Below are 26676 nucleotides of genomic sequence, written 5' to 3' on the forward strand. Positions count from 1 at the left end.
ACTGTGTATTTCCCTTGCGTGCCTCGCCTTTCTGTTATGCGTGTTGTCTGTCTCTGGTTCGTTTGTTTAAGAAGTGACTGGGTTAGACCAGCCTTGGATTCGCGTCTGATTCCTGACAGGCTGCGATTATTATTTTTCCTTTTTTTTGTATTGTCTTGAAAAACACAATTTCCATATTTCTTATGAAGAATAGTGTGGAAGTTTTCCCTATCTGGCTTTTTTATTTCATATGTTATATGAAATAAATATACTGTATAATAATGATTTTTTTTACGACAAAGACACTAATATACTACACACACACACTTCTCATAAGAAAATACAATAAAATGTTATACATTTGTGTGTGTGTGTGTGTGTGTGTGTGTGTGTGTGTGTGTGTGTGTGTGTGTGTGTGTGTGTGTGTGTGTGTGTGTGTGTGTGTGTGTGTGTGTGTGTGTGTGTGTGTGTGTGTGTGTTACCTTTGTGCAGGTGATCAGGGCCGTTGAGCGCCACCTGGATGGCTGTCTGGGCATCTGTGTTTTGGGTTTTCAGACACTCGATGGTCTCTCTCAACTCAGCCAGCTCAGACTCCTAGGGGATGAGAAATATAAATATATAAAAAACTAAAAGAATAATACGGAGGAGCTGAACACCACGAACAGCAATAATCTCACAAAGAAAATGTTGAATTCCGTCTGCCCTTCCATCTGTGTGGCTGGCAAGAGGCCATCAGTTCAATCCAAAACTAAATGACAAAAGTAGGGAGGTAAAGGCCCCAGATAATTCCTCCCACAAGAAAAGCACAGATAAGAAGTTATTGTGATGAGGATTAGCTTAACTCCACTGCACTGCCCCACCTGCTTAGCATGAGAAATAAAAAATTAAAAACTCCACTCTGCTGAATCAACGTCAAGATAGAGGGAATAGTGGTCCCCCCCCCCCCCCCCCCCCCCCCAAACCACTGTGGTCTGAAGATAGGGTTTCTGTTTTAATTAAAAGGTTGGCATGGGAAGGGTGCAGTTGGGGCTTGATTGACAACGACATCGCACCACATCCCCGTCTGTTTTAATTTGTAGAGGATTACAAGCTGTACTATAGGACTCCTCAGTGGTGTGTGTGTGTGTGTGTGTGTGTGTGTGTGTGTGTGTGTGTGTGTGTGTGTGTGTGTGTGTGTGTGTGTGTGTGTGTGTGTGTGTGTGTGTGTGTGTGTGTGAGAGAGAGACAGAGAGAGAGAGAGATGATATAGATATATTTCACATATTGCTGGTATCAGGTCAGATCAGGGTAATATAAGCTCTTCTGTTTTACTGAACAGATGAAAAGCATATTGAAAAACTGAAATGTTCACAAGAGCACTTTGTTTGTTCTTCTTTATAAATCAAAGGCTTTTAATGGTTGCTTTGAACCCTAGGCTTATGAAACATCCTTGACTCATAAATGGAGTTTAACACGGAAACTAGACGCTAATTTGGAATTCCACAGTGATTTATTCTTTAAAACTATTCTTCTTTAAAATGATTCTTCTTTAAAAAACCTCCTGAGAGTGTACCTCCTGCTGTACCTTTTGTTCCGCTGTCATGGTGAGGCTCTGGAGGCGACCGGTCATGTTCCCCAGACTCTTCTCAAAGGCAGCCACCAGGTGAGCCTGTAAACGCACAGAGAAATACATGAATGCAAACCACAATGGACCCTGCATGACCTAAGATCAACCATTATGGAAATTTGTTTTGAAAGGAAACGGAACAATCTGGGAACATATTGAAAAATGGGGCTTATGAGAGATTAGCCGCGCGCTTCATTTTCCATCTGAAGAAGCCGGGCTGTGACACGGAGAAGGACAGCGTCACACCATCTGCTCTGCGTTGTCTGGAGAACCAGAACAGTCTAGCTCTACGCATGTTCGCATTGTTGGACATAACACCAGGTTATGGTGTTATGTCCAACAATGCGAACATGCGCTATATGCTGCATGTTGTCTGCCTGTTGTGCGCCCTGTGTGTGTGCACGTGTGTTGGATTTGCATGTGTGCTGTGTGTGTTCTTTCTTGCGCTGCCAACGCATCCACCCGTCCTAAGCCAAAGAGGCGGAGACGCCTGTCAGGACCGCTGCGTTGCACAGAGTTGGGCAGTGCGCCCGCCCGGGCAGATCAAAGAATATCAGCTCTGCTGGCACAGAGAGTAGTGAACACGCACGCACGCACGCACGCACGCACGCACGCACGCACGCACACACGCACGCACGCACACACGCACGCACGCACGCACGCACAGTTGCACACAGTTTCAGATGTGCACGACCACAACCGCAATGAATGCACACCAATGCCATCAATACGTTACATACTGTATGCACACATGAAAATACCAGGATCTTATCCTGGCCTCGCCGCCTCCTCCCTGCATCCCTGGATGACTCAGCAGAGGTCTTAACCTTTGGAAATGTCAACCGTTCCAACACATCCTCCTCCATCCAACTCCACCTGCCAGCACAGCGCGCAACGCTACACCCTGTCCCACTGTCCACCTGTCCACCCCGCGGGTGGTGCAATTTGGGCGCGAGCTTGTGTCCCGTATATCTGCTGAACCATCTGTACTGTGCCGCCGCACCGACTCCAACCCCCAGCGGCTGGGTTTGACCCCTGGCCTTCTTCTTATCCCCCTCCTGGTGGTCTCTGCAGAGAGGCAGGAGTGGTCCGGGGTAGAGGTTGACCACCGGCCAGACCACCAGAGACCTGGCGTGGGAAAAGATCCTTCCTTCTCACTTGGGGCCACGCGGGCACATTGACACCTCAGAAACTCAGAAACTAACAGACGCCACTGCTGTTATAATCTCTGACGCCTTGACCCCAACACGCTTCCATGAAGAAGGAACGGAAAGAACGTGAATTAGAAGACCAAAAATATAACGCCTGATCTACAGTATACTGCACACCGAAAATAGCCCCCAATGCAAGGCGTTGAGAGCTTGTAGATCGGCTATTTCCAGCACACGGACGAGGGGCAGTATCGATGAAGAGGACGGTGGAGATGGTGGAAAAAGCCTTAGTGTATACATAACTAAATTGACGTATACAAGTTAAATTAAATTAGCACCGTTTTGCTGTGTGTTCGTACAAATTAACTCCTAAACCCGATTTAACGTGAACAAAGGCATAGAATGGAATATAATCCCCCTCAGACAGAGACAACAGAGCTGCACTATACTGCAGCAGTTTAGAAGACTTTGTGCTTCTTAATCCTTTTCCTGGAAAAAATGGTTAGCTAATTCTGTGCAGTTCTGATCAAAAAAGATCAAAAGCAATACATTACAGTATAGAAAGCAGAGACTGAGTATACTGAAGGATTCATTCAAATTAATTGAATTAACCTAAACAAATTTGACGGTTCAGACACTTCCAAAGATCATTATAAAGAGTATTCAAAGCACAATAGACCTGACCCAGTGGATTCTCTGAAAATAATAATTTTATACGGCACCAAATAAAAAGGGGATCAAATTGTCTGATAACAATTTAGAAGCACAAAGGTGAAAATGACCACAATCATTCAATCGATGTTGTTAAAGCAAAAGTGATGCAAACATTGTTTAAAATGCCCCCTTCTCACAAATTAAAAAAAAGTTCATGCATGTGCTTTCAATCCTGGCATGCATCTACCGTATATTGACGCTTAGAAGCCCCCATACTCGTATAGAATGGAGCATATGTGTACTCTACTGTACATGGTAGACAATGCTCTGTGCAGTAAAAGCCATCTCATATATATACGAATATGAGCAAAAACCACGAGAATGAAGTTTGACGTTGGGACTGGGATATATAGATCATGACATTACTGCCTCTTCCATCTGTAAAGTTTTGTCTGAAGTTCAGCCTCCCACCCGCCGGGCTCCCACACGGCACAACTTCAGCGATCAAAGCCACAGAGAGAGAGAGAAGCCCATCTGCTTCATGCTTGATCAGACACTTCACTTCACACAGTAGGGCCAAATAGTGTATACGACGTGGGACACCATAGACTACTGTATCACTTCACATCTCACCGCAAAGACAGACAGAATCCCGTGGGGATTAAGAATTCTCTCTCTCTCACCCACCCACGCCCTTGTGTCTTGGGTACCACTTATTCTCGTCCCTCTCTGTATTTCCCTTTCTGTCCTTCCATCTCTCTCTTCCGCCCTTTCTTGCTCCCGTTTTGCATTCTCTTCCTCTCTTACTGTGCGTGCTCTCTCTCTCTCTCTCTCTCTCTCTCTCTCTCTCTCTGTTCTGCTCTGCTGAATCAGTGAGATGCGCTGTTCCAGAGACAGAGACAATCCTTGGTGTATGGTAAACAAGCACACGCACACACAGGCACACACACACGCACGCACCCACGCACGCACGCACGCACGCACGCACGCACGCACGCACGCACGCACGCACGCACGCACGCACGCACGCACACACACACAGTGCAGCGTCAAATACCGCATGTCTGAAAGAAATTGAATTAGCAGTCTCCTTAAAAGACTTGGATTTCAAGGGCTTCCAGAGGCTATACTAGGCTTTCAATTAAAGCTTCTCTGCCTGCAGGTTATCATGTAAATGCGCCGTCTGTTTTGTTTCTGACTGTTGGAAGGAGAAACACACTCACGTTGGCAGACAGCTGAGACGTCAGGGTTGCCACCTTCTCCTGAGACGCGTCCAGCTCCCGCCGCAGCTTTCTGATTTGCTGGAGGGGAGACGGTAAACATTACATTACAAAGGGCATGAAGATTAGAGTCATTGTTTTTATAAACACTGATGTGAACAGCCTTTCTGTTTCACGTAAAACCTCAGTGTTAATCTATCCATTTGTAACTCAAAGAGTGTAGAAAATGTAACCAAATGGACCTGTAAAGGTCTGTATACACGGAACAAAATTAGAAACAAATTTAAATGGATAAATAAACACTGCACATTTTACTGTGTAACATATGGGGAAAAAACACTGTGATGAAATGTGAACAGAATCATAAATGGGGGAATTACCGTGGAATTTTGGACTGTTTGGCCCTTGATTGGAAAGAGAAAAGTAAAGATTAACTCTATGTTGCATGTTTCCATCAAACAGCATGAGTGTGGCTGGAGTAAAATTGGTTATAACATGCTAGCTTAACACGCAAACAAACAAACAGCAATATATTCAGGGCTTAAAGCCAAAAACAATCCCAAGACTGAAAATGTTGTTTTGCTAATCTGCACTGATCTCATTAAATGACCCCTATGAGATCCTCAGGACTGAAATCAGTCCCCAGGACTGAGAACTTTAAGCCCTGAATATATTACCATGACAGCCTATACACCCCAGACCTGGGTTAAATAGTAATATAGCCTACTTTACAACAATGAGCAATGAGAACTTAAGAGTGAATTTAATTTACTGTTGTGACATTTTCAGCTTATAGCAGCCTGATACAATATCTACACACTACAGTGTGTGATGTTCTAAACCCCAACCATAAAGCAGGTTAAAATAAATATTCTGTTCCATCTGATCTGATCCAAACCCATTTTGGGCGGGAACCCCTTTTGGTGTTAGCATTAGGTTATGCTTTAGCTATTGAAAAATAGCAGATCTACAAGCTCATAGCGCGCCACCGAGTGGCGCGCTACGAGCTTGTAGGTCTGCTATTTTTGAAAAATCGAAGAACGACTGACATAGAAACATAGCTTTTTCAGAAAACTGTCAGGATGTAGAAGACATTTTTAGAATGTAAAGGTCAGGTCAAAATGGGTTAACCCTGGTCTGGTTTGGTGCAAATCTTGGCTCAAATTAAAGTGTGACTTTCAACCTGAATACCTGAATCCTTCATTCTCACTCACTGTGAGAACATTTTGATAATCATGAAATCATAACTTCTGAATATAATTTCCTCAAAAGCACATGTCTTGCAACACCACGACAACTCTGCCTATGTAAAACTCTTCAACATGCTCTGAATGTCATTGCAAACTGTCCTTGTCCTTCCAAACAATGGCTAATAAAAAAAAAATGGACTAATGTCCATTTCCGTTAACCTATTTTGGACTGAGCCTTAAAAAAGAATAATCCTGAAAAACCATGTTTCTATGTCAGTGGTGCTCAACCTTTTTCATGTCAAGGACCCCCAGAATTATCTCTATTGGGCCACGGATCCCCATCTCAAAATATGTAGTTCCAGGGACCCCCTAGAAGCCAATATTTTAGTTAAAAATGTTCGCTCTGAAATATATATTCAAATATGTGTGCCGCATTTTCACGATTTTTCAAAAATAGCAGATCTACAAGCTCATAGCGCGGCATAATGCTTAGTTAAAACACCAAAAGGGGTTCCCGTCCAGAATGAGTTAAACTGAAAATACAGTACATTACAAAGCATGCAGCAATTTACTGTACATGACATCCAAAACATATGTACCAAAACACTTTTTAGCAACATAAAATAAAATACTAAATTGGCCTATTTCTTCAATGCCTATGAATTGTAAGCCCTTCTCATCACATATAGGGTATGTAACAGTAAGTATTTCAAACTAACAGAAATATCCAGCATGGTATTGTAGTACTGTACATGGGTCATAGGAATTGCACAGTTAGCATATTAGCTTAGCACAGGGCAGGACCTCATCACAGGTGTAGCAAATTATTACATTAATTTAAACAACATTCATGTTACATTTTCCTTCCATAGAACAACCTCTGCATGAGAATTCTCTTTCCAACAGTATTTTGCATTTTAACTTACAAACATAGACACGGGCCTAGTATCATCTCCAATTTTTAACAGACTGGAGATCATTTTTGCATCATGCTTTCTCATAGTGCTTTCTGTAGTAGCTGCTGCTCTAATTGGAAATGGATTCTGGGAAATTAAACTTAAGGAAAGTGAAACTAAAACAATACACTACTTAAAATGTCCACTAGGGGGCCCTGGGGTTAACCTGAACAGGTGACAGAACAGAACACAGGTTCTCAGCTGTCATGAAATCTAAGGAATTTATTTCAGGAATGTTTTAACTTGCTATTAACAGCACAGAGCCATCTCCCTGACAGAATTGCCAGACTGATATGACATGTATGTGGGGTTCAGGGATTCAAGAATTCAAGTTAGAAAGTGCTGAAGATGAACCAGTAGCCTACAGTATGTCGTTATTCATGACATAATATAAATGAAAGCAGAATGTAGTCATGAATTAAAAAGCAATGCAACATAGGGTTAAATGTATGCACCGTTGACCGGTTGGCCAATAACGGCAACATCCATTGGTTTTGCATTAAACCAAATTAATATCACTGCTTGGGATCTGATGGGATCCAGTGGTGGAAAGTAACTAAGTACTTTTACTTAAGTACTGTACTTAAGTACAATTTTGAGTTATTTGTACTTTACTTGAGTATTTCCAATTTCCAGTACTTGTACTTCTACTCCACTACATCTCAGAGCCAAATTTTTTACTTTTACTCCACTACAATTATTTGAAAACTTTAGTTACTAGTTACTTTGGCGATTAAAAATTCTGCATGGAACAACATATTTTGAGATGGGGGTTCGGAGGCCAATTACATATAATTTTTGGGGGTCCTTGACATGAAAATGATATAGAAACATGGGTTTTTCTGAAAACTGTCAAGACATTTGTAGAATCGTCCTCAGTTCTAAATGGATTAAGAGTGCCTATAGCTATAATTATACAGTGTTATATAAGCAGTAGTGGCCGTCAGTCTCGAGAGACCATGGCACAAAAGCGCACATGGATTAGATCAGGTGGTGCTGATGGAGGGAGCAGTGCTTAGTGTGTCTGTGCAGTCCCACTCGGGAATGATAATGCATTATGTAGTATTATGTTTATGTTGGACTTAACCCCTTTTGGTGTTAGCATTATGTTATGCTTTAGCTATTGAGAAATAGCAGATCTACAAGCTCGTAGCGCGCCACCGAGTGGCGCGCTACGAGCTTGTAGGTCTGCTATTTTTGAAAAATCAAAGAACGACTGACATAGAAACATAGCTTTTTCAGAAAACTGTCAGGATGTAGAAGACATTTTTAGAATCTGATCCGAGGTCAAAATGGGTTAATATAAACCATTTCCGACACATCCTGTAATGTGTACAATTGTACATCCTTTCTGTACACTGGCAAACAAAGCAAACACCCGTGACTTGGCCTCGGCGTGGAACGGATGCTTACCTCAGAATGGGCCTTCTCTTCTGTCTGTATGGGAGGAACATAGTTGTTTTTTAAGAGAAAGGAACATTAGTGATTAGATACAGTATAACGTCAGCTGTGTTGACTTTTAAGGGGACTTTAATATGATGGTGAACTTGTAATGCCAATATCAGTATCAATATATATATCAGTCAATATCAGGGAGCCTATGAGCAACCACAATGCACGTTCAATTTCCCTGTGGGTTGTGAAAATAAGAGAAAAACAAACAAAAAAACAACACAAAAACAATACATGCATTTGGAAACGAAAGGAAATGTGAATGACTCCTTGGCCCCAGTGTTGTGTTTCTTTTACATGTGGTACAAACGGTGTTGATTTAGTCGACTAAAACTAAGACGAGAAATGTCCGTCTACTACCTTTTTCCACTGTCGAAAACTAAACGGAAACTACATGAAACTAAGCTAGGATGACTAAATATACTGACAATGTCATCAACAAATAAAAACTAGACTAAAATGTTAGGAAGGGACTAGTGGTCCAGTATAAGTAATTTTACATTTGGTTGCATGCTGAAAATAGCCGATCTACAAGCTCACAACGCGATGCAGAGCGACACATTGTGAGCTTGTAGATCGGCTATTTTCAGCAAGTGTATTACGACGTCATTACGACGGCATCAACGCCCACCAAAATACATTTTAGTCAACTAAAATCGTATGATATTTAGTCGACTAAAACTAGACTGACGTTAAAGCATTCCAGGTGACTAAAATGTGACTGAAACTAAATGAAAACTATATTCAAGAGACTATGACTAAAACTAAAATCAAAATAATTTGCTGCCAAAAACAACACTGGGTACAAATAGGAATACTTGTCTGTGTGGTGAGATGTGGTGACAGTCTTTACCTTGTCCAGATAGTATAGAACCTGGAAGTGAAAGAATGGTTGGTTCAAACAATGGAACAAGTTGCATTGTCCCCTAAACACAGGGATACAACTTTTACGTTGTGCCAATTAATCTCATTTGTCATCATCTAATTGTCTTGATTCAGACGCAGCCATCTTGCCAGACAGAAAAGTCCCCTCTAATTATATGAAACGACATCAAAATCACCAACATTGCAGCTGTAGGGAAAGCTTCAATTATTCTCTTTCTATCTGCAAAGTGTTTGTTTCATAAAAATCCACCGTAGACATGTCATGAGCTACTTCGCTGTCAAGAAATTCCTTGCATGTGATTGGAGTTTGGAAGCGCTCGTTGAATATCACTCAACCGCCCATGCGTACCACCTGTTTTGAATTTTCACATGCAGCAGGAGGTTGCTTTACTGATAACGAGCGCTTCCATATGAAACAAACACTTTACAGATAGTAAGACGATAATTCAAGCTTTCCCTACACCTGCAATGTTGGTGAGTTTGACGTTGTTTAATATAATTAGATAGGACCTTTCTGTTTGGATGAATGGGCTGTCTATGGGAAGTAGCACCTAGGTAGCACCTTGCTGGCAAGATGGCTGCCGGTCTGAATAAAGACAATGGCCTCTTCTTTGTCAAAATGTTTCAATTACTGTGGATTTGGTGACCGTTTGATAAAGTAGGTTTAAAAGCCAAAGATGAGAAGAAATGATGAAATGGCAAACAGAAAAAGTGCATAAACAAACAAGTCATAACTAAAATGAGATTAAAGCAAAATCAAGGATACAATCGCAGACAGACAAAACACAAACATAGTAAATTAATAATCGACACAAATTAAAAAGTTTTGCCCACAGGGAAAAAAGTCTCAAATGACACTCTGTTCAAACTATGGTTTAATCAGAGCTTTTCTTCCAAAACTTTCAACTGCAACACAAAATTAAAAAAATAAAATAACAATGCGCAATAAATCAATTATTGCCCCTAAAACAAATCTATTGCTTCAGTGAATGCGACCAGTGGAACACAAGCTGTTCTTTAGCAAACCCTGCACATGACCAACTCCTTCCAAGTGTGCTAAATTACAGGATGCAGAGGTTACTTGTCTTTGTCCTGTGCAGGATAGAGTGGAGAGGGCATCAACTAGAAATACATTTAAACCTGGCACCGCTATTTTGGATAGTGTCTTTACAGGCAAAATATTTCAAAATATTTCAAAAGCAGTGAAAATAGCCACTCCACAAGCTCACAACGCATCACATTGTGACGTGAGCTATACCATACTATATATGGATTTCTCTATGAGGCTTGAAAGAGAAGCAACTTACCGCAGAGTAGAGTGAAGAGGTACTGGAGACCAGCGACAACGAGGAGCCATGGACTGAAGATGAAAGAACAAGCGATATAGAAGAATGAGTGACACTCTAAAGCAAGCGATGTTCAGCAAAAGGCTATCGATTTGATAGGTTGGAATGGCTTAGGGTTGAGTACAGCATCTTGCAATGGGCCTGGTCTGCAAGATTCACTACACCACCAAGACACCCATGTGATGTAACTGTCTAAATACTTCCTTAATGCGTGATGTGCGCGTGTGTGTGTGTGTGTGTGTCAGATGCACCTTCATCGGTACTGTCTCTAAAGGAACCCGAACGGCTCATGCCCCTGGGGCGTTCCTCCAGCGAGGTTGCGCTGCCCCCTAGTGGGTGTCCCTCCCCGTACAGGTCGAAGGAGTCCTGGGCGATGCTGTTGGATCGGCTCATGCTGGTGCTTCCCGGGGGCAGGTTGTACTGGCCCATGTTAGTGGGACTCACTGCGGGGGGGGGGGAAGATCAGAAGAACAGTGTCAAGCAGTGTTGTTTTTGGCAGCAAATTTCTATTTTAGTTTTAGTCATAGTCTCTTGAATAGTTTTCATTTAGTTTCAGTCACATTTTAGTCACCTGGAATGTATTAGTGTTAGTCTAGTTTTAGTCGACTAAATCTACAGTTGATTTAGTCGACTAAAATGTATTTTGGCGGGCCTTGATGCCGTCATAATGGCTGATTTTACATTTGCTGAAAATTGCCGTTGTGAGCTTGTAGATCGGCCATTTAATTAATCAGTAATTAATTAGTAAACAATATCCTGAAATATCTAATATTTTACTGTCATTGGTATTCACATACTGTACTCACCTTTTTTATCATTATCTAGCTGACCATTTAATTGCACAAAATAATTTGATCACTTTGTAAATGAACTATAACATCTGTGGGTTGGGTTTGACATACTACACTGATGAAGACAGCATGTTAGCATAACGATGAAGACATTTAGTGAAGACTTTTCGCTTGCGGCGACTTGGTTGTGTTTGTCGCAACAGATTGCTGTATGCTTGTTGTATACAAAGGGTGTGACACAGCTTGCCCCAATGCATTTCCAATGGGAGTCACATGGTTTGACACAACATTTGTGTTGTATGAGGGGGAGGGGCGCAGTCGAAAGCTATACAACAGCTTGTAGTCCAAAATGTGGACTACAAACCATGTGACTTCCATTGGAAATGCATTGGGGCGGCCATGACACTCACAACATTCAAACAACAAGCATGCATCAATGTTTTAAAGGTCTGAGTGAGGCCTTACACAGATTGGAGTAGTGGTATTTGCCAGTGGTTGTACAAGCGGCGCCTGGAGGGGAGAGCGGAGACTGGCTGCCTGTGTCCTGCAGCCCCCCCGTGGAGTGGGAGCGCAGCCACTCCTTCCCCTCCTCGTGTGACGTCTGCCTGGAGGACGGCGGGTATCTGAAAGGAGCGCAACACACACACACACACAGTCAGACTCAGGGGGAGGCGTGACGGTTTGCCAGTGGTGGAAAGTAACTAAGTACTTTTACTTAAGTACTGTACTTAAGTACAATTTTGAAGTATTTGTACTTTACTTGAGTATTTCCAATTTCCAATACTACTACTTACTTCTACTCTATCTCAGAGCCAAATTTTTTACTTTTACTCCACTACAATTATTTGAACACTTTAGTTACTAGTTACTTTGGAGATTTTAATTTTGATTAGATTAACCACTTCACCCCTATACATTCCGGCCATTTGAAAATAGCCGATCTACAAGCTCACAATGTGAGCTTGTAGATCTGCTATTTTCAATAGATTTTGTACACATTTTGAACTTGTGAAATGGCACATTCTGCACAATGAGTACTTTTTGTACATTTTGATGCCGATACTTTGGTACTTTTACTCAAGTACATTTTCAATTCCGTACTTTTACTTGTAACGAAGTAGTTCTAAATTATTGCAGTATTGGTACTTTTACTTAAGTAAAACAATTGAGTACTTATTTCCACCACTGTGGTTTGCAATGTTTGAGCAACAGAAAGGTGATCGTGTGGTGAAATCTGTGCACGGACGCATGCATCTAAATGAGTATGTGAATGGGCATGCACTGCACTGCACTGCACTGCACGCACACACACACACACACACACACAGGATACGATGCAGTTCATAATATGCACACTTAAATACATGTAGATGTAAAATAAAAAGCTGCTCCGTTCCAAAGACTCAAACGACCACTGGCTCGCCTCCAACCGCCACACTGAAGTGCCCAAGCAGCGGGAGGGCATCCTTATCGCGCCCCGAGAGGCAGCCATATTTAATCCCCCGGGGACGATAATTGAGTTTACGCTCATCCTGTTTTAGCGGAGACTTTCCTCCGACACCCACATTACTAAGCCTGTCACACATGACCTCGCTCGAGTGCCCCCCTCTCTCTCTCTCTCTCTCTGCCAGTCTGTAGTCACTCTCCCCACGAGGGGGTTCTGGGCATCTAATGGTGTATTGAAGGCACATGACGAAGGTGCAGCAAGTCTCTCCATGTTGGAATTACTACAGTGCAGTGAGGGCATTCACTTCTAGTCATTTTTACTAGTTGACTAGTTGCCTAGTTTACTAGTCGACTAGTTGTTTAACTACCTATTATGTAAAAAATAAAAATAAAATAAAAAATAAACGATTTTTTTTTTGGGAAATAAATATTTGTACATTGAAAAACTGTGTACATGGTGACTATAACTATAATCTACCTGATCTTGAGGCCTACAAAATCGGGAAAAAAATAAAAAATAAATGTTTTTCTTATCAACTAGTCAACTAGTACCAACAAGGTCGACTAGTCGACTAATAAACTAGTCGACTAATAATTAGTCGACTAATAAACTAGTCGACTAGTTGCTTAATGCCCTATGCAGTGGTGGAAATCCATATCTATATAATGAAGCGATACACTATAGAGTGCTATGTCTACGTCATAAAATGCTATCTAAGAAGTTGAGCCTTTGCATACGCCTGTAAGCTCGTCAAGGTCAGGAGCAAGTGCTTCGGGCTATAAGATGGAGTCTGAAGAGGTGCAGGTTTTCAGACTGCGGCGGAAGATTGGGAGTTGAGTCTGCAGTTCTGATTGCAATGGGAAGTGCATTCCATAGTTTTGTCAATGTAAGCCAGCCAGCCAGACGTGAAGCTGCAAAGATGCATCCCAGTTTTTGTAGCTGTTGCAAAAGATACAAATCTACAAATAAGATGAACTGGCTTCAACTTCATCAGATACAAAGATACAAAGCGACAAATATGCTGTGCATCTTTGCATCTGCCCGTGTGAACTGTGAACACAGCATAAACTGATTACGTGATTAAAACCAGGAAAAGACATATCACAATATTACTACATATCCCAAATCCCAGAGAATATCTATCCTGTATATTGCCCAGCCCTACATCGACTACCCCAATTTTGAATTCTACACTGCTGCTTGAAAGCAGAAAGCCCTGTGCAACTATACCTCCCTTCTCACCAGCAGTGAAACAGTGAGTCAGAATAATATTTAGTTGTAGCTGTGCCACTGTGATGACTGAATAACAATGTATCTATCACCATGCAGGCAGGGGGAATATCCATCCCGCCTTCCTATTGGCTAAGGTTTTGGCCATTTTTGGTAGTGGAGGAAATATTGGTATGACATGATGGATGTACACGATGATAATGAGACGAGAAAGTGTGACTAAACACGCACGCACGCACGCACGCAATGCACATTCATATTTGTATAATCTGCGATAAATACATTACTTTACACCAGGGGTGCCCACACATTTTGGACTTGAGATCTACTTTTAAAATGACCAGCTCAACAAGATCTACCCACCCCCAAAAAATATTATCCCATTTCTGAGCTGCGCCTATAGCTGACATTTCTGATATAGCATGCTGGACAGATTAAGTATACCTGTATATTTCATGGATTATAGATAAATACGGCAGTGATTCTCAACCTCTTCAATTACAAGGACCCCCAGTTTGATATACACTAGGCCACGGACCCCCATTTGACGCATCTTTTTTGCAGAGTTTTGGGGTCCATTTGGTTCCTAACTCAACCCTATGGACCCCCCGGGGTTCACAGACCCCACGTTGAGAACCACTGCAGTACAGTATGGGGTCGATCAGTCGCATGCAAATGTGATTGTATGAATGTGAATAAAGTAGAGATGATGGTTGCTGATGAGTATAGTACCTCAGGCCCTTTTTGGGGAGCGTGTTTCGGTCAAGAGGCATGCTGTTAAAACAGAGGATGAGTGAATTAGATGAACGGCATAAGACAAAAACAACACAATACACACACACACACACATTTCTTCTGATTTTGCAGCTTGACCATTATGATAGAAACGCTACAACAGAAACCACACAATACAGGCTACATCTGGTAGAATTTAAGGTAAATTAATCCACATATAAGTGACAATAATTACGGCTGCAAAATGGAGATTAAGAAACAGCTGCATAATCCATGTAAAGATACTGTAATAAATAAAAATAACAGCACGATGAACCGCATGCACAGAGTCTGGACAAAACAAAGGCGATACCACGTCAATGACCGTGACAATGGTGGATCTGCAATGATGGCTTGGCTGTGATGTTTCTGGCACTAAAATGGTGTTGCGATTCTAGTTCTGACAGGAAACACCATACTAGTTCTCACCGGAAAGGGGAGTGGAAATTACTTTTATCGTTTGACCCCAGGAGAAGAGATGGCACATGCAATATGGTGGTCGAGCTGCGGACCGGTCTCACCCACTCAACTACCAGCTGGTCAGTAAGCTACTAGCCTCGGGACTGCAGGCGTTTTGTTTTCAAAGGAAAAAAAAAAAAAAAAGCCTGGGCGAGCCCAGCAGGAAAAGTGCCGTGGGAGTGGGAGTGAACCCTGAATTTTCGCTAACCAATAACAGTGCAGAGGGGCGTCGCTCCAAATTTGGTGACAGCAGTGTTCTCCGCTGCGTTCTACTGGGGAGGGGAGGGGAGGAAAGGGGAGGGGAGGCGGAGGGGAGGCGCACATGAACCACTAAAACCCTATACTTCACTGAATGGGGTCCCCAAGGGCTCTATTCTTAGTGCGCTCTGTTTCCCCCTCTAAACCAAATCTCTCCAAACAAACAGCTAATCTTCAACTCACAACGTGGTGCATTACAACATGCTATAAGCTTGTGTAGATCAGCTATTTTCACCAAAAGGATTTGACTGTGTGTCCCTCTGTACTCACCCTTCTGACAGGGTGGATTTGACTGTGAGTCCCTCATGTACACACCCTTCTGACAGGGTGGATTTGACTGTGTGTCCCTCATGTACACACCCTTCTGACAGGGTGGATTTTGACTGTGTGTCCCTCATGTACTCACCCTTCTGACAGGGTGGATTTTGACTGTGTGTCCCTCATGTACTCACCCTTCTGACAGGGTGGATTTGACGGAGCCAGTTCGCGTGACCTTGGGCCCATGGTGGCCCAGCGGCAGGTCCATGGACTCAGAGCTCGTGTGTAGACTGGTCATGCTCTGGCAGCTCAGCGTATCCTTGCTGCCCGCCGAGGAGGAGCTACAGGCCGGCCAGGGCCGCGCGTTGGAGGGCAGGGAGAGCCCGGAGGCAGGGCTGGATGCCGACGAGTCAGTGCACAGGTCTGGGGTTTTACCATACAACGGGCTGCTGCAGCCACTCTGCCCGCCGGCGCTGCCCAGGCTGCCCGTGCCAGACGAGGGAGAGTCCAGGCTGGCCTGCCTCGCTAACGTACCGTGGGGACTGCCCAGCAGCGAGGGGCACTTGCCCGAGTCAGGCGTGCCCGGAGTGCTGGCCTTGCTGCTAGCTTTGGTGCCAAACAATCTGGGTGGGGGGGAGGGGAGGGGAGGGGGGGGCAGAGAGGTGGGTTTGGACACTCGGTGAGCATCTGGAAAGATTCATGCGTACTGCATGGAGACGACTGGATAGAGATTCATGAAACATTTTCAATTTACTTTGAGGTCGACTTAATCTGAGAACGTATGCCAAAGGTATATTATATTTATCCCAATGAAATATAGAGAACGTGCTGCAATATTACAGTGATATTGCATTGAATTGTTATTGCATAAGCAAGCGGCATCAATGGCTGCTGAGCTGAGCCACCTCATCCTCATTAATCAGCACTGGCAGTAAATATTTCAGCAACGTCCCACGGCTGACTGACAGCATAATAAAATAAATATCTAACCCCAGCAGCAAGCCTCCACTTTCAGCCGCAGACGGGTCAGTAATCCGCATAATGTGGTCACATTTGCACAGCGGCGTTTCAAACCATCTCTCATGTCATCTCTATGACTCTAAATAACACGTCGTGTCTAGTCTGCCTCTTCTGTCTGTTCCAATCAACTCTGCGTAAGTAGGAAGCAGCAGACCTGGATGACAAAGCTCCATAAGACCTCCATCCTCAGGGTAAACATCCCGTTTCATATTCAGTGGCACATTCTGTTCTCTGGGAATGGCAGCCGAAGGCTCTGCAGCAGACTAGAGTGAACTGGGATCAATGTTCCTCTTCTGCCCGGAGCCCAACTATGATTTATTAAGTGTCTAACGTTCAGCCTGTGTATCCAAGCATATCTAAAAATGATAGAGATGATGGAATATCATTGATGAAACTTTACCCCCGGGGCTGAACTTCTTCAATACGCTTCTCTATCTCTGTGGAAAAGAATCTGTCTCAGTAAAACAAAATGGAGATTGACACCCAACATTTCCAAGTGGCCTCAAACTGAGCTATAAAAACCTGAAATATGGGTTTCAAAAGCGTCAGCTCACCTAATTTGAAGCCTTTAGAATTCAGCTCAAACTTCTCTACCAATGTAGGCGCTGCACTACATATACTAAGTTATACTTGTGCCCCCGGAAATAGCGGATCTGCTATTTGTGTACACCCGTGTGCAAATCAGGCTCAACTGTTCAGTGGGTTAAGAAAAAACATGTAATGAAATGCTTTGATTCACATCAAATGTATGAGGAACAAAGAGAGAATGGAGAGCATGTGTGTGTTCTGTGTGTCTGACCTGCGGAAGGTGGGTGAAGCGATGTCCGGGTATTTGGATCCGGGCTGCCTGAGGCCAGACTGGTTGGTTGAACTGGACGTGGGGCTGGACTTGGGGGAGGTGGCCGGGTCCTGATCCGACACCGCCACCTTCTCCTTGTCCGTCTGGTTGATGGTGACGGGGCTGGAGCGGTCCGAGCTCACCTTCCCAGCCTCCCTGCAGCGCTTGGCCCCGGCGGGGAGAGCCGTGGCCGCGCCTCCGGCTGACTTGCCGCTAACGTTGGAGTCGATGCTGCTGGAGCTGGAGCGGTGCCCGCCGCTGCGACCCACCACCACCCCGCTGGAGGACTTGGCCGGCCTGGGCAGGGAGCGGTACTGATGGGGCACTTTGGACGGCCCGCAGCCCAGCAGGACGCCGACGTCGTCCTGCGGCTGCGAGCCATCCAGGCTGGTTTTGCGGACCCCGGCGATGCCGCTGCCTTTCCCCAGGGCAGCTGAGGACTTTGGCACCTTGCCCAGGGTGGCAGAGCCACTGGCCAGGGTCGCGCCACTGGAGGTGATGAGCGTTCCCGTGCAGGGGCCGGGGATCTTCTTGTAACCGAATGAGCTGGTGGCGGTGGCGGGTGGGCGAGCAATGCCCGAGGGGGGCTTCTTGCCCTCGTCGCCGCTGCTCTTCCCGGCGTCAGAGGGTGAGCGCTGGATGCTCGCTGAGCTCTTGGATGGAGCCTTATTGCCCTTCTCGGAAGCCTTGGCATCGTCTGTTTTACCTGTCGGGGGGGGGGGGGGGGGGGTGAAGGCTCATTAGCACGCGGCATACACAAACTGCGTGCCCTGCACAATGCACTCGCTCACATCGACTGCAGCGTCTCACACTAGGAAGTGCCAAATGAAAGTCAACTCTGGGCCAGAGCCAGGAGAATGTTTTCTCACAGCTCAGCTGAATTGGAAAACGATACTTATCCTCGACAAACATAATGAAACTTGCAGAGTGGGCAAAAACGTAAAGAGCAACTGCAAAGTCTCAACATCAACAGGAACGTGAAACACACACGGCATTCAAGGACAGAGGCATACTGTAGATACCATTAGTGGCCAAAATAATCTCAATTCAATTCAATTGGATATAATTAAATCATCAATAAATAATCCCAGATTCTATCTTGTAAATGGGAAATGGTGCATTTATATAGCGCCTTTATCCAAGGCGCTTTACATTGCATTACATTCACCCACACATTCATACACCGATGGTGGCGGAAACCATGCAAGGCACCAACCTGCACATCAGGAGCAATTAGGGGTTCAGAGTCTTGCTCAAGGACACTTCGACAATAACTCTGGGGGAGCCCGGTTTCGAGCTGGCAACCTTGTGGTTACCATCCGGCCACTCTACCCCTAAGCCACCGCCACCCGCCGCCCCCACATCAGCGTTAATTTAACACGACCTTAAGGGACAACAGCGTAGACTGGATTTCACCGTGCAGACCTTACGTTTCGCAGCTCGTCTTAACATCAACGCCAACCTACCAGGTGTTTTGTTTTGACCTACCAGGTGTTTTGTGCGAGGCAGAGCTGCCCTTGGTCCTGGGCGGCGTGATGCCCACCTGGGCCGTCATGCCCCTCCTCCAGGAGCCCGTCTGGGACATCTGAGCCTGCAGCGCTGCCGACCCCGTCTTCTGGCCCCCGGGGTCTTCGTATTGGCCCTGGAGGGTCTGAGAGGAGGCGGAGGACGTGGAGGAGGAGGACTTCCAGCGGGAGGAGGGGCTGCCACCACCGGGGTCCATGCTGATGTCCAACTCCTCGTCCACCTTCTTCAGGTCCTCGGCCCCCGCCCAGCTGCTGCTCACCTCCTGCTGGGCATGCTTGGACCTGCTGCCTCTCTGGGACTGCATGGGGGTGGGAGGTGAGCACAGTATAAACGCCTATTCATACATTCTGCAGGTTTAGGTGACTAGACCTGTACATGCCCATTGGCCACCGGCCTACTTGGGAACGATGCAATTCGTGAACCTATAATAATACCCGTTGTCAACTTGTCATAGCACCCGTTTTAACTATCTGTCTGTGTCCCTTTGAAGTCGGTGGGGCAAACGGTTCTCGAGTTACGTGCATTAAAACCGTACACACACACACGCAGACAGACACACACACACACAGAGACGTGGCACATTTATCGTAGGATAAGGTGACCAACGTGGTGGTTGGGAAAACTACAACATGACGTAGTAAAGCAACTTACCGCTCACCCAAAACTACAACATGACGTAGTAAAGCAACTTACCGCTCACCCAAACACATCTCTCTGTTTTTACTAACCACCGAAACTGGAGTATGAATAGGCCTTAAAGGGGCATTCCACCCATTTTCAACATTTTACTATGTCATTAATGTACCTTAGAGCTGTTGTGTGGAAATAATAAAAAAGTTCCCCCATTCTGTGTTTCCTAGAACTAGAGGTCTGAAAAGAATCATTAACACGGTGAAACACATCTTGATGACATCATCAAGATGTGTTTCACCATGTTAATGATTTTTTTCATAATTACAGTTCTAGGAAACACAGAATGGGGGGACTTTTTTATTATTTCCACACAACAGCTCTAAGGTACATTAATGACATAGTAAAATGTTGAAAATGGGTGGTTTTCCCCTTTAAGAATCATGATGATAATTTTGATGATACAATTACAGCTAATGGTTTTGTTGACCACTTCAGTCATTTTTTGTGACTTAGGTTGATAATAACCAGCAAATTTAAACATTGAATTACCAAAAAAAAAAATGACACATGGAAAAAGAATTCACTACAGTGTCCAGAACAGGGAAGTCAGGGTGATTTATATTACTGTTACTGTTACTAATCTTTAAGAAGAATTCTACACTACATGCACACAAATATACACATTTGTTTCGCTATATTTATAGGGACGCCAAAAACTGCTTTTAAACCAGCTGTTACGATCCTCAAAAGTCCTATCCTTAACCCTAAAACGAATCTGAACCTTAACCGTAACCGCGAAATCGACCCTTTTCCTAATGGATGCCAGGAAAATATCCCCCTGCTGTCTTTATTTCTGGTCTTACCATCCTTGTGGAAACCTTTGGTTCACACAAAGACGGTGAATGACACCCACACACATGAACACATATATGTACAGAGAGTGAGTCTCACTATCCCACCGTGGCAGATGGCATGGCTTCCTAACAACACCAGCCTGTTGAGCATTGCATAAGAGTATGTGGATGTGTTGCTATTTTTATCAGTAGTATAGGCCCTCAGAAGGCTGCAAAGGAGTGGCCTTCACTACACTACACACTACACAGTATGTTTTTTAAAACAAAAATAGCAGACCTACAAGCTTGTATAACGCTGCTATTTTTCAATAGCTATAAGTATAACAATGCTTAAAACACCAAAAGGGGTTCCCGCCCAGAATGGGTTAAAGACTGACAGTCCTTGCTTTCAGACTAAAGTAGAATGATTTTCTGTTCACAAACACTCCAATCTGGCTGTAGTGTATATGCTAACAATTTTAACCACTTAAAATGCCATACTTTGTTGACTGGAGTTCCCCAGTGCTATACAGTATAATAGGGACAATCTTGTTTTCTGCTCGACATTGTCTTTCACTAGGGTCAGTAGACACTAGGATCCAAGTGGTCAAGTAAAGATACATGCCAACACCAAGTTGCAGAATAACATTGATAAACTGTGGGTGGTTGGATAAAAAAAAAACATTCACTCTCTCAAGTATCTCAATGAAGATGACTTTAACCCATTTTGACCTGAGATCAGATTCTAAAAATGTCTTCTACATCCTGAGTTTTCTGAAAAAGCTATGTCGTTCTTCGATTTTACAAAAATAGCAGACCTACAAGCTCGTAGCGCGCCACTCGGTGGCGCGCTATGAGCTTGTAGATCTGCTATTTTTCAATAGCTAAAGCATAACATAATGCTAACACCAAAAGGGGTTCCCGCCTAAAATGGGTTAACTTAAATGCTGATCTTTAGCATTGTGCTCATGGGGTGCGTTTGCGTTTAGCGGTATAGTAGCGAGCTAGCGCGGCGTTTACCTGCGATCCCTTGCTCTTGCGTGATGAGGAAGAAGTGACGGAGGAGGAGTACGCAGGCGTGTTCAGATCATCGGTGCTGATGTTATCCAGGGTGTCGCTCAGACCGCTGCTCACCGAGCTGCTGTCGTCCCAGCTACAGACGACCGAGGGGTGGACACCAAGAAGAAGAAAGGTGGATAAAGGACAAAGGGAGGGAGAAAGAAAACTGTCAGAGAACAAGACATTTCTAAATCTATAGTTACAACTGTTTTGCAATTCTTTGTGACGACTTTGATTCCAAATAGTTATTGTCCTATTTTTTAAAGAAAGACCTCTGCTCAGTGCTCACCTATTTTGAGGAAAGATAAATGACAGAAGGCGGTTATATACATTAAATATTGTACCTTGTATGTTTATTTATCTTTATAACAAAAAAAGTATGGCAGGATGGTGTCTCTGTCTGATTTGAGCCTCTGTCTATGTAAATTGTGCAGCCTTTTACCAATAACCGACATATGTTGGTTATTGCCATCCAGATAGGGCTAAATAGTGCAGCGTGGATGGGATTATGGGATGTATGGGGCGGGTCATCCAAGCATGGATTAATTGCGGAACTGATTAATTTCACAATTTAATTAAATCGGTTAACTCACTAATTGCAATACCAGATTTGACCACCATGCGTCGGCTGGCTTCACTGTCCTACGAGGTTCTGGGGGTGTTGGGTTCATCATGTCCTCCTCCACACAGACCCTGGTGGTCTAGCCTGCATATAATTATTACAACTATCTCCTTGATGCTCAGTCTTCATTAACACAATCAGTGCCGGGATTCCTTCAAAATAGAAGCTCTGGGGTGCCGGAAAGACATGGCCACTTTTACTCTGAACTCTGAACTGAGAAATATTTTTGCTAGCTTACCTTGCCGATTTCATTTATACGATACACGATCCAAAAAGCGTTCATATATTGAACGAGAGGCATGTTGAAGTCAGAAATGAAGCGCTTAGTATATCAGATCAAAACCACTCGATTGGATTCCCTAGGACGTGTGGTTACGTCCTACGGACGGAAACGGTTAACAGGTACGTGTCCAGAAGACCTGGTGCTCAATCTACGTCCTCGCCTGGCTTTCAGATCAAGTATAATCACCTAATTAGTCCAGTGGAATGCCTGGGCTCCATTTTCAATCCTCATTTGGGTGCCGTTGACTTGTGGGCATTTGAGTCGTTCCAACCAAAAAAAGGGCCCAGCTCATTAATCATGCGTATTAAGCTTCCCATTAAATCAGACTGTGCGGAGGAATAAATGAATTGTCATTAGCATAGTCATTACTTTAGAGACGCTTTGAGAACGTTGACAGATTCAAAGAGGCCTAAATGGAGACCATATGGACCAAATGATCAAACGGTGATCATTCCCACACAAACACATTTTAATTATCATGAAATTAGGCTGAGGGAAAAATCTGGCAATGTGTTGTAGTTATTAGAAATGCCAATTTCTCCCATCGCACTTAATAAATCACCTTCAATAATGACGAATTAGCAACATTGTCTTCTCTCTATCTTAAGACGTGCACGCGCGCACACACACGCACGCACACACGCACACACACACACACACACGCCTACGCACACGCGTGCGTGCGTGTAGTGCCAATTCTAAAACTCTGAGGGGGCAATAAATTAAGTCTCAGCCAGAACACTGCAGCAGACAGAGTTCAATCATTGAAACAAAACCTCTTGTGATCAATATCATAATAATAATAATTCAATGAGACACCCTTTAGTTGAGCCCACATTCATGAGGACAGAACAAAAAAAAACCTATTAATAATAATAATTCAATGAGACACCCTTTAGTTGAGCCCACATTCATGAGGACAGAACAAAAAAAAACCTATGGAAGTTAATGACACTTTTTCAGTACATCAATAAGCCTGCCGTCTAGAATCCATCCGAGACAAAGATGAAACTCAAAGACAGGCTGAACATAATGAGTCATTTTCAAAAAGCTCACAATGGAGGATGGTAGAGGTGAGTGTTTGAGCTGAGGCAGTGAGGACTGAGGAGAGACAGGGTGTGCGTGCGTCCACCAAAGAAGATGCATTGATAAAAAAGAGAGGATCCGGGCACTCAAAGTTAAAAACCAGGAACGCCTTTATTGAATCATCAGGGCCCTGATGAAGACCTTGTTGGTCGAAACATGTTGGCAGTTGCCTCGGTTTTTATCATTATCACGTTTTGCTATCTCCGTTGAGCACCTGGTTAACTTATTTTTCTAAAGAAGATGCATTATTGTTTTTCTGAAGCTTTTTTTATATAAATAAAATATATATATATATTAAATAACTAAACAAACCCTTTCATGCCTATTTGGTATATGTCAAAATAGATGAACATTAAAAAATGGATTAACATTTTTGCGAAAACAGCAGATCTACGTGTTGAATTGTGACACGTATTGAGCTCGTAGATTGTCTATTTCATCCTTTTCCACACAACGAACGAAGCATGCGTGTGGCTAAGTGGTTTGTTTCTTCATTCATATAAGTTAAGTTGGTAGTTAAGCAAAATGACTTGTATGTCTCAGAGAGAAATGGAACACTAACCATTTTGACAGAGATGATAATTTGCCATAATTTGCACGTCTGGTTTCATTCTGACACTGTATAATAGATGTATAATATAAACAGTGCCGGGTAGAATCCTTGCGGCCCAGTTGTCTAGTGATGCAGGGATGAATTGATTCTGCCATTATCAAATACACACTGTGGGGCAGGCAGGCATCAATCTTAACCCCTTTTGGGCGGGAACCCGTTTTGGTGTTAGCATTATGTTATGCTTTAGCTATTGAAAAATAGCAGATCTACAAGCTCATAGCGCTCATAGCTCATAGCGCGCCACCAAGCTTTTTCAGAAAACTGTCAGGACGTAGAAGACATTTTTTAGAATCTGATCTCAGGTCAAAATGGGTTAATGGGAAAAGTTTGACCAGCAATATGAGCTGCAATGCAATATAACACACTTCGCTGTCTGTGATATTTTATAATATTTTATGCACAAACAATTCATACTCAAAGTCTCTCTTGAGTTTGGTACGTTTATTTATTTATTTATTTACTGTGCTGTTGGACAATTTCAGTTCCACAAAATGGTTGAAACCAGGAATAGCAAAAGCCAATAGTCTTTGTTATTGACCTAGATACTAGGCTATTTATTATTTTGCCACATCCAATCTCTCAGTTTGCCATTTCAGTTTTTATCCCACCCATCACTGTAGTAATGGCTTGGGGGGGGGAAGCCATTATTGGAATGAAACCTAAGTGATGGGGTTGTATGAAGGGAGTGAAAAGAAATGACTTCCTTATTGCGGATCTGCTGTTGCCTGGTGGGATTTTCTTTTTTTGTATTATTATTACCTACATAGAGCTGGCACAGAATGAAATACTGTGTGGATACCGTACGTCAGTAAGAAGAAGGGATTTGGCATCAGGTTATTTGAAAGAACCTTCGTTATTGAAGTAATTGACGCAACATTGGATCGACAGGGAAGAGGTAGGTATAGGATGAACCGTTGCTAGTTTCATTTTCCTGGAAGTCCACATTATCTGATCGAAGACCTCACCTGGGGCCTGAACACCTCCCTCCCTGCTGCTCAGCAGCAGCTCTTCTTTCTGAGACCCCTGAGGCATAACTGACTCCCGTACAAACGGATGATCAACTGCTACCGAGAGCATATCCTGTAGTACTGCTGTATACAGTCGGGTATTTATACTTTCATAAAGTCAGCCAGGAAAGAAGAAGGTGCAGTACATATAGTCAAAATAGCCCAGTGGATGATGATACGCTGCCCACGCTCAAACCGGGGAGACATCTGCGTGAGCCGTCTTCGTGAACACGTCTCCAACATTATGAGAGACCAAACCTCACACCCCAGTGGTGGAAAAAGTACTCAATTGTTTTTACTTACTACTTAGTAAAAATACCAATACTGCAATTTAGAACTACTTAGGCCTGACTCACACGGTCGCAACAGATTGATGTATGCTTGTTGTATGCAAAGGGTGTGATACAGCTTGCCCCAATGTATTTCCAATGGGAGTCACATGGTTTGACACAACATTTGTGTTGTATGAGGGGGAGGGGCGCAGTCGAAACACAGCCGAAAGCCATACAACAGCTTGTAGTCCAAAATGTGAACTACAAACCATGTGACTTCCATTGGAAATGCATTGGGGCGGCCATGACACTTACAACATTCATACAACAAGCATGCATCAATGTTTTAAAGGTGTGAGTCGGGCCCTAGAGTTACAAGTAAAAGTACGAAATTGAAAATGTACTTGAACAAAAGTATCGGCATCAAAATGTACTTGAAGTACTAAAAGTAAAAGAGATACATATTGCAGAATTTCCCATTTCACAAGTTCAAAATGTGTACAAAATCAGATCTACAAGCTCACAATGCATCACATCAAAATAAAAATCGCCAAAGTAACTAGTAACTAAAGTTTTCAAATAATTGTAGTGGAGTAAAAGTAAAAATGTTGTCTCTGAGATGTAGTGGAGTAGAAGTACAAGTACTGGAAATTGGAAATACTCAAGTAAAGCTGCATGGTAAAGGTGCTGAACCCATAACCATGTCCCCAAGTGCAATATAAAAGTGCTGCTAAGTGCATTTACTGCATAGCGGCATAACCCTCCGCATGCACCTCCACCATCCTTCCAAACCCCCAAAACACCATCTTCCAAGCAGTTCCTATGTGAAAGCCCCGAATAACCCCTTTTCCTAGGCTTTGTATAGCTTGATATCAAACAAAAGTCAAAGGGTTTCTGATCTGAACACAACAGGCAAGCAAAGCCAGAAGTCAGAAATCAATGGATTCGAAACGTACTGAGGTAGCTTCCTTTAATCATTATTTTCCTCTCATCTGCACTTAACCCTCCTGCGGCAGATCCTGAGACTTATTGGTCTTGGTGGACTGGGAGTTTCTAGGTGCTTTAGTATCCGGGAGAACATGTGGCATCTTTTTTCTTTCTTTATTTTACATCACCACCAGAATGCAACAGCACATGGAGGATTGTCAGACTGATTCTGTTGGTGTCATTCGGGGGGGGAGCTGGCATCGGGCAGGGTCTTGACATTTCCGCAGTTATACAAATGCT

At 43.6% G+C, this 26676-nt stretch overlaps 1 protein-coding gene across 1 annotated transcript in view; it reads right to left on the bottom strand.

Annotated features, from left to right (window-relative positions):
• Positions 1–26676, bottom strand: part of nav3 (neuron navigator 3) — a 503241-nt gene that overhangs the window by 29151 nt on the left and 447414 nt on the right. The window contains exons 15-28 of the mRNA XM_079494499.1: positions 21528–21660; positions 19003–19339; positions 17476–18220; positions 15851–16279; positions 14640–14681; positions 11696–11853; positions 10691–10882; positions 10401–10453; positions 9062–9082; positions 8170–8193; positions 4991–5014; positions 4614–4691; positions 1544–1627; positions 462–573 (exon numbers count right to left, since the gene is read on the bottom strand). Coding sequence (XP_079350625.1) covers positions 462–573; positions 1544–1627; positions 4614–4691; positions 4991–5014; positions 8170–8193; positions 9062–9082; positions 10401–10453; positions 10691–10882; positions 11696–11853; positions 14640–14681; positions 15851–16279; positions 17476–18220; positions 19003–19339; positions 21528–21660 — 2432 coding nt within the window. The remainder of the gene's footprint in view (positions 1–461; positions 574–1543; positions 1628–4613; positions 4692–4990; positions 5015–8169; positions 8194–9061; positions 9083–10400; positions 10454–10690; positions 10883–11695; positions 11854–14639; positions 14682–15850; positions 16280–17475; positions 18221–19002; positions 19340–21527; positions 21661–26676) is intronic.

This window comes from Electrona antarctica (assembly GCF_951216825.1).
Source record: "Electrona antarctica genome assembly, chromosome: 23".
NCBI classification, from domain to species: Eukaryota; Metazoa; Chordata; class Actinopteri; order Myctophiformes; family Myctophidae; genus Electrona; species Electrona antarctica.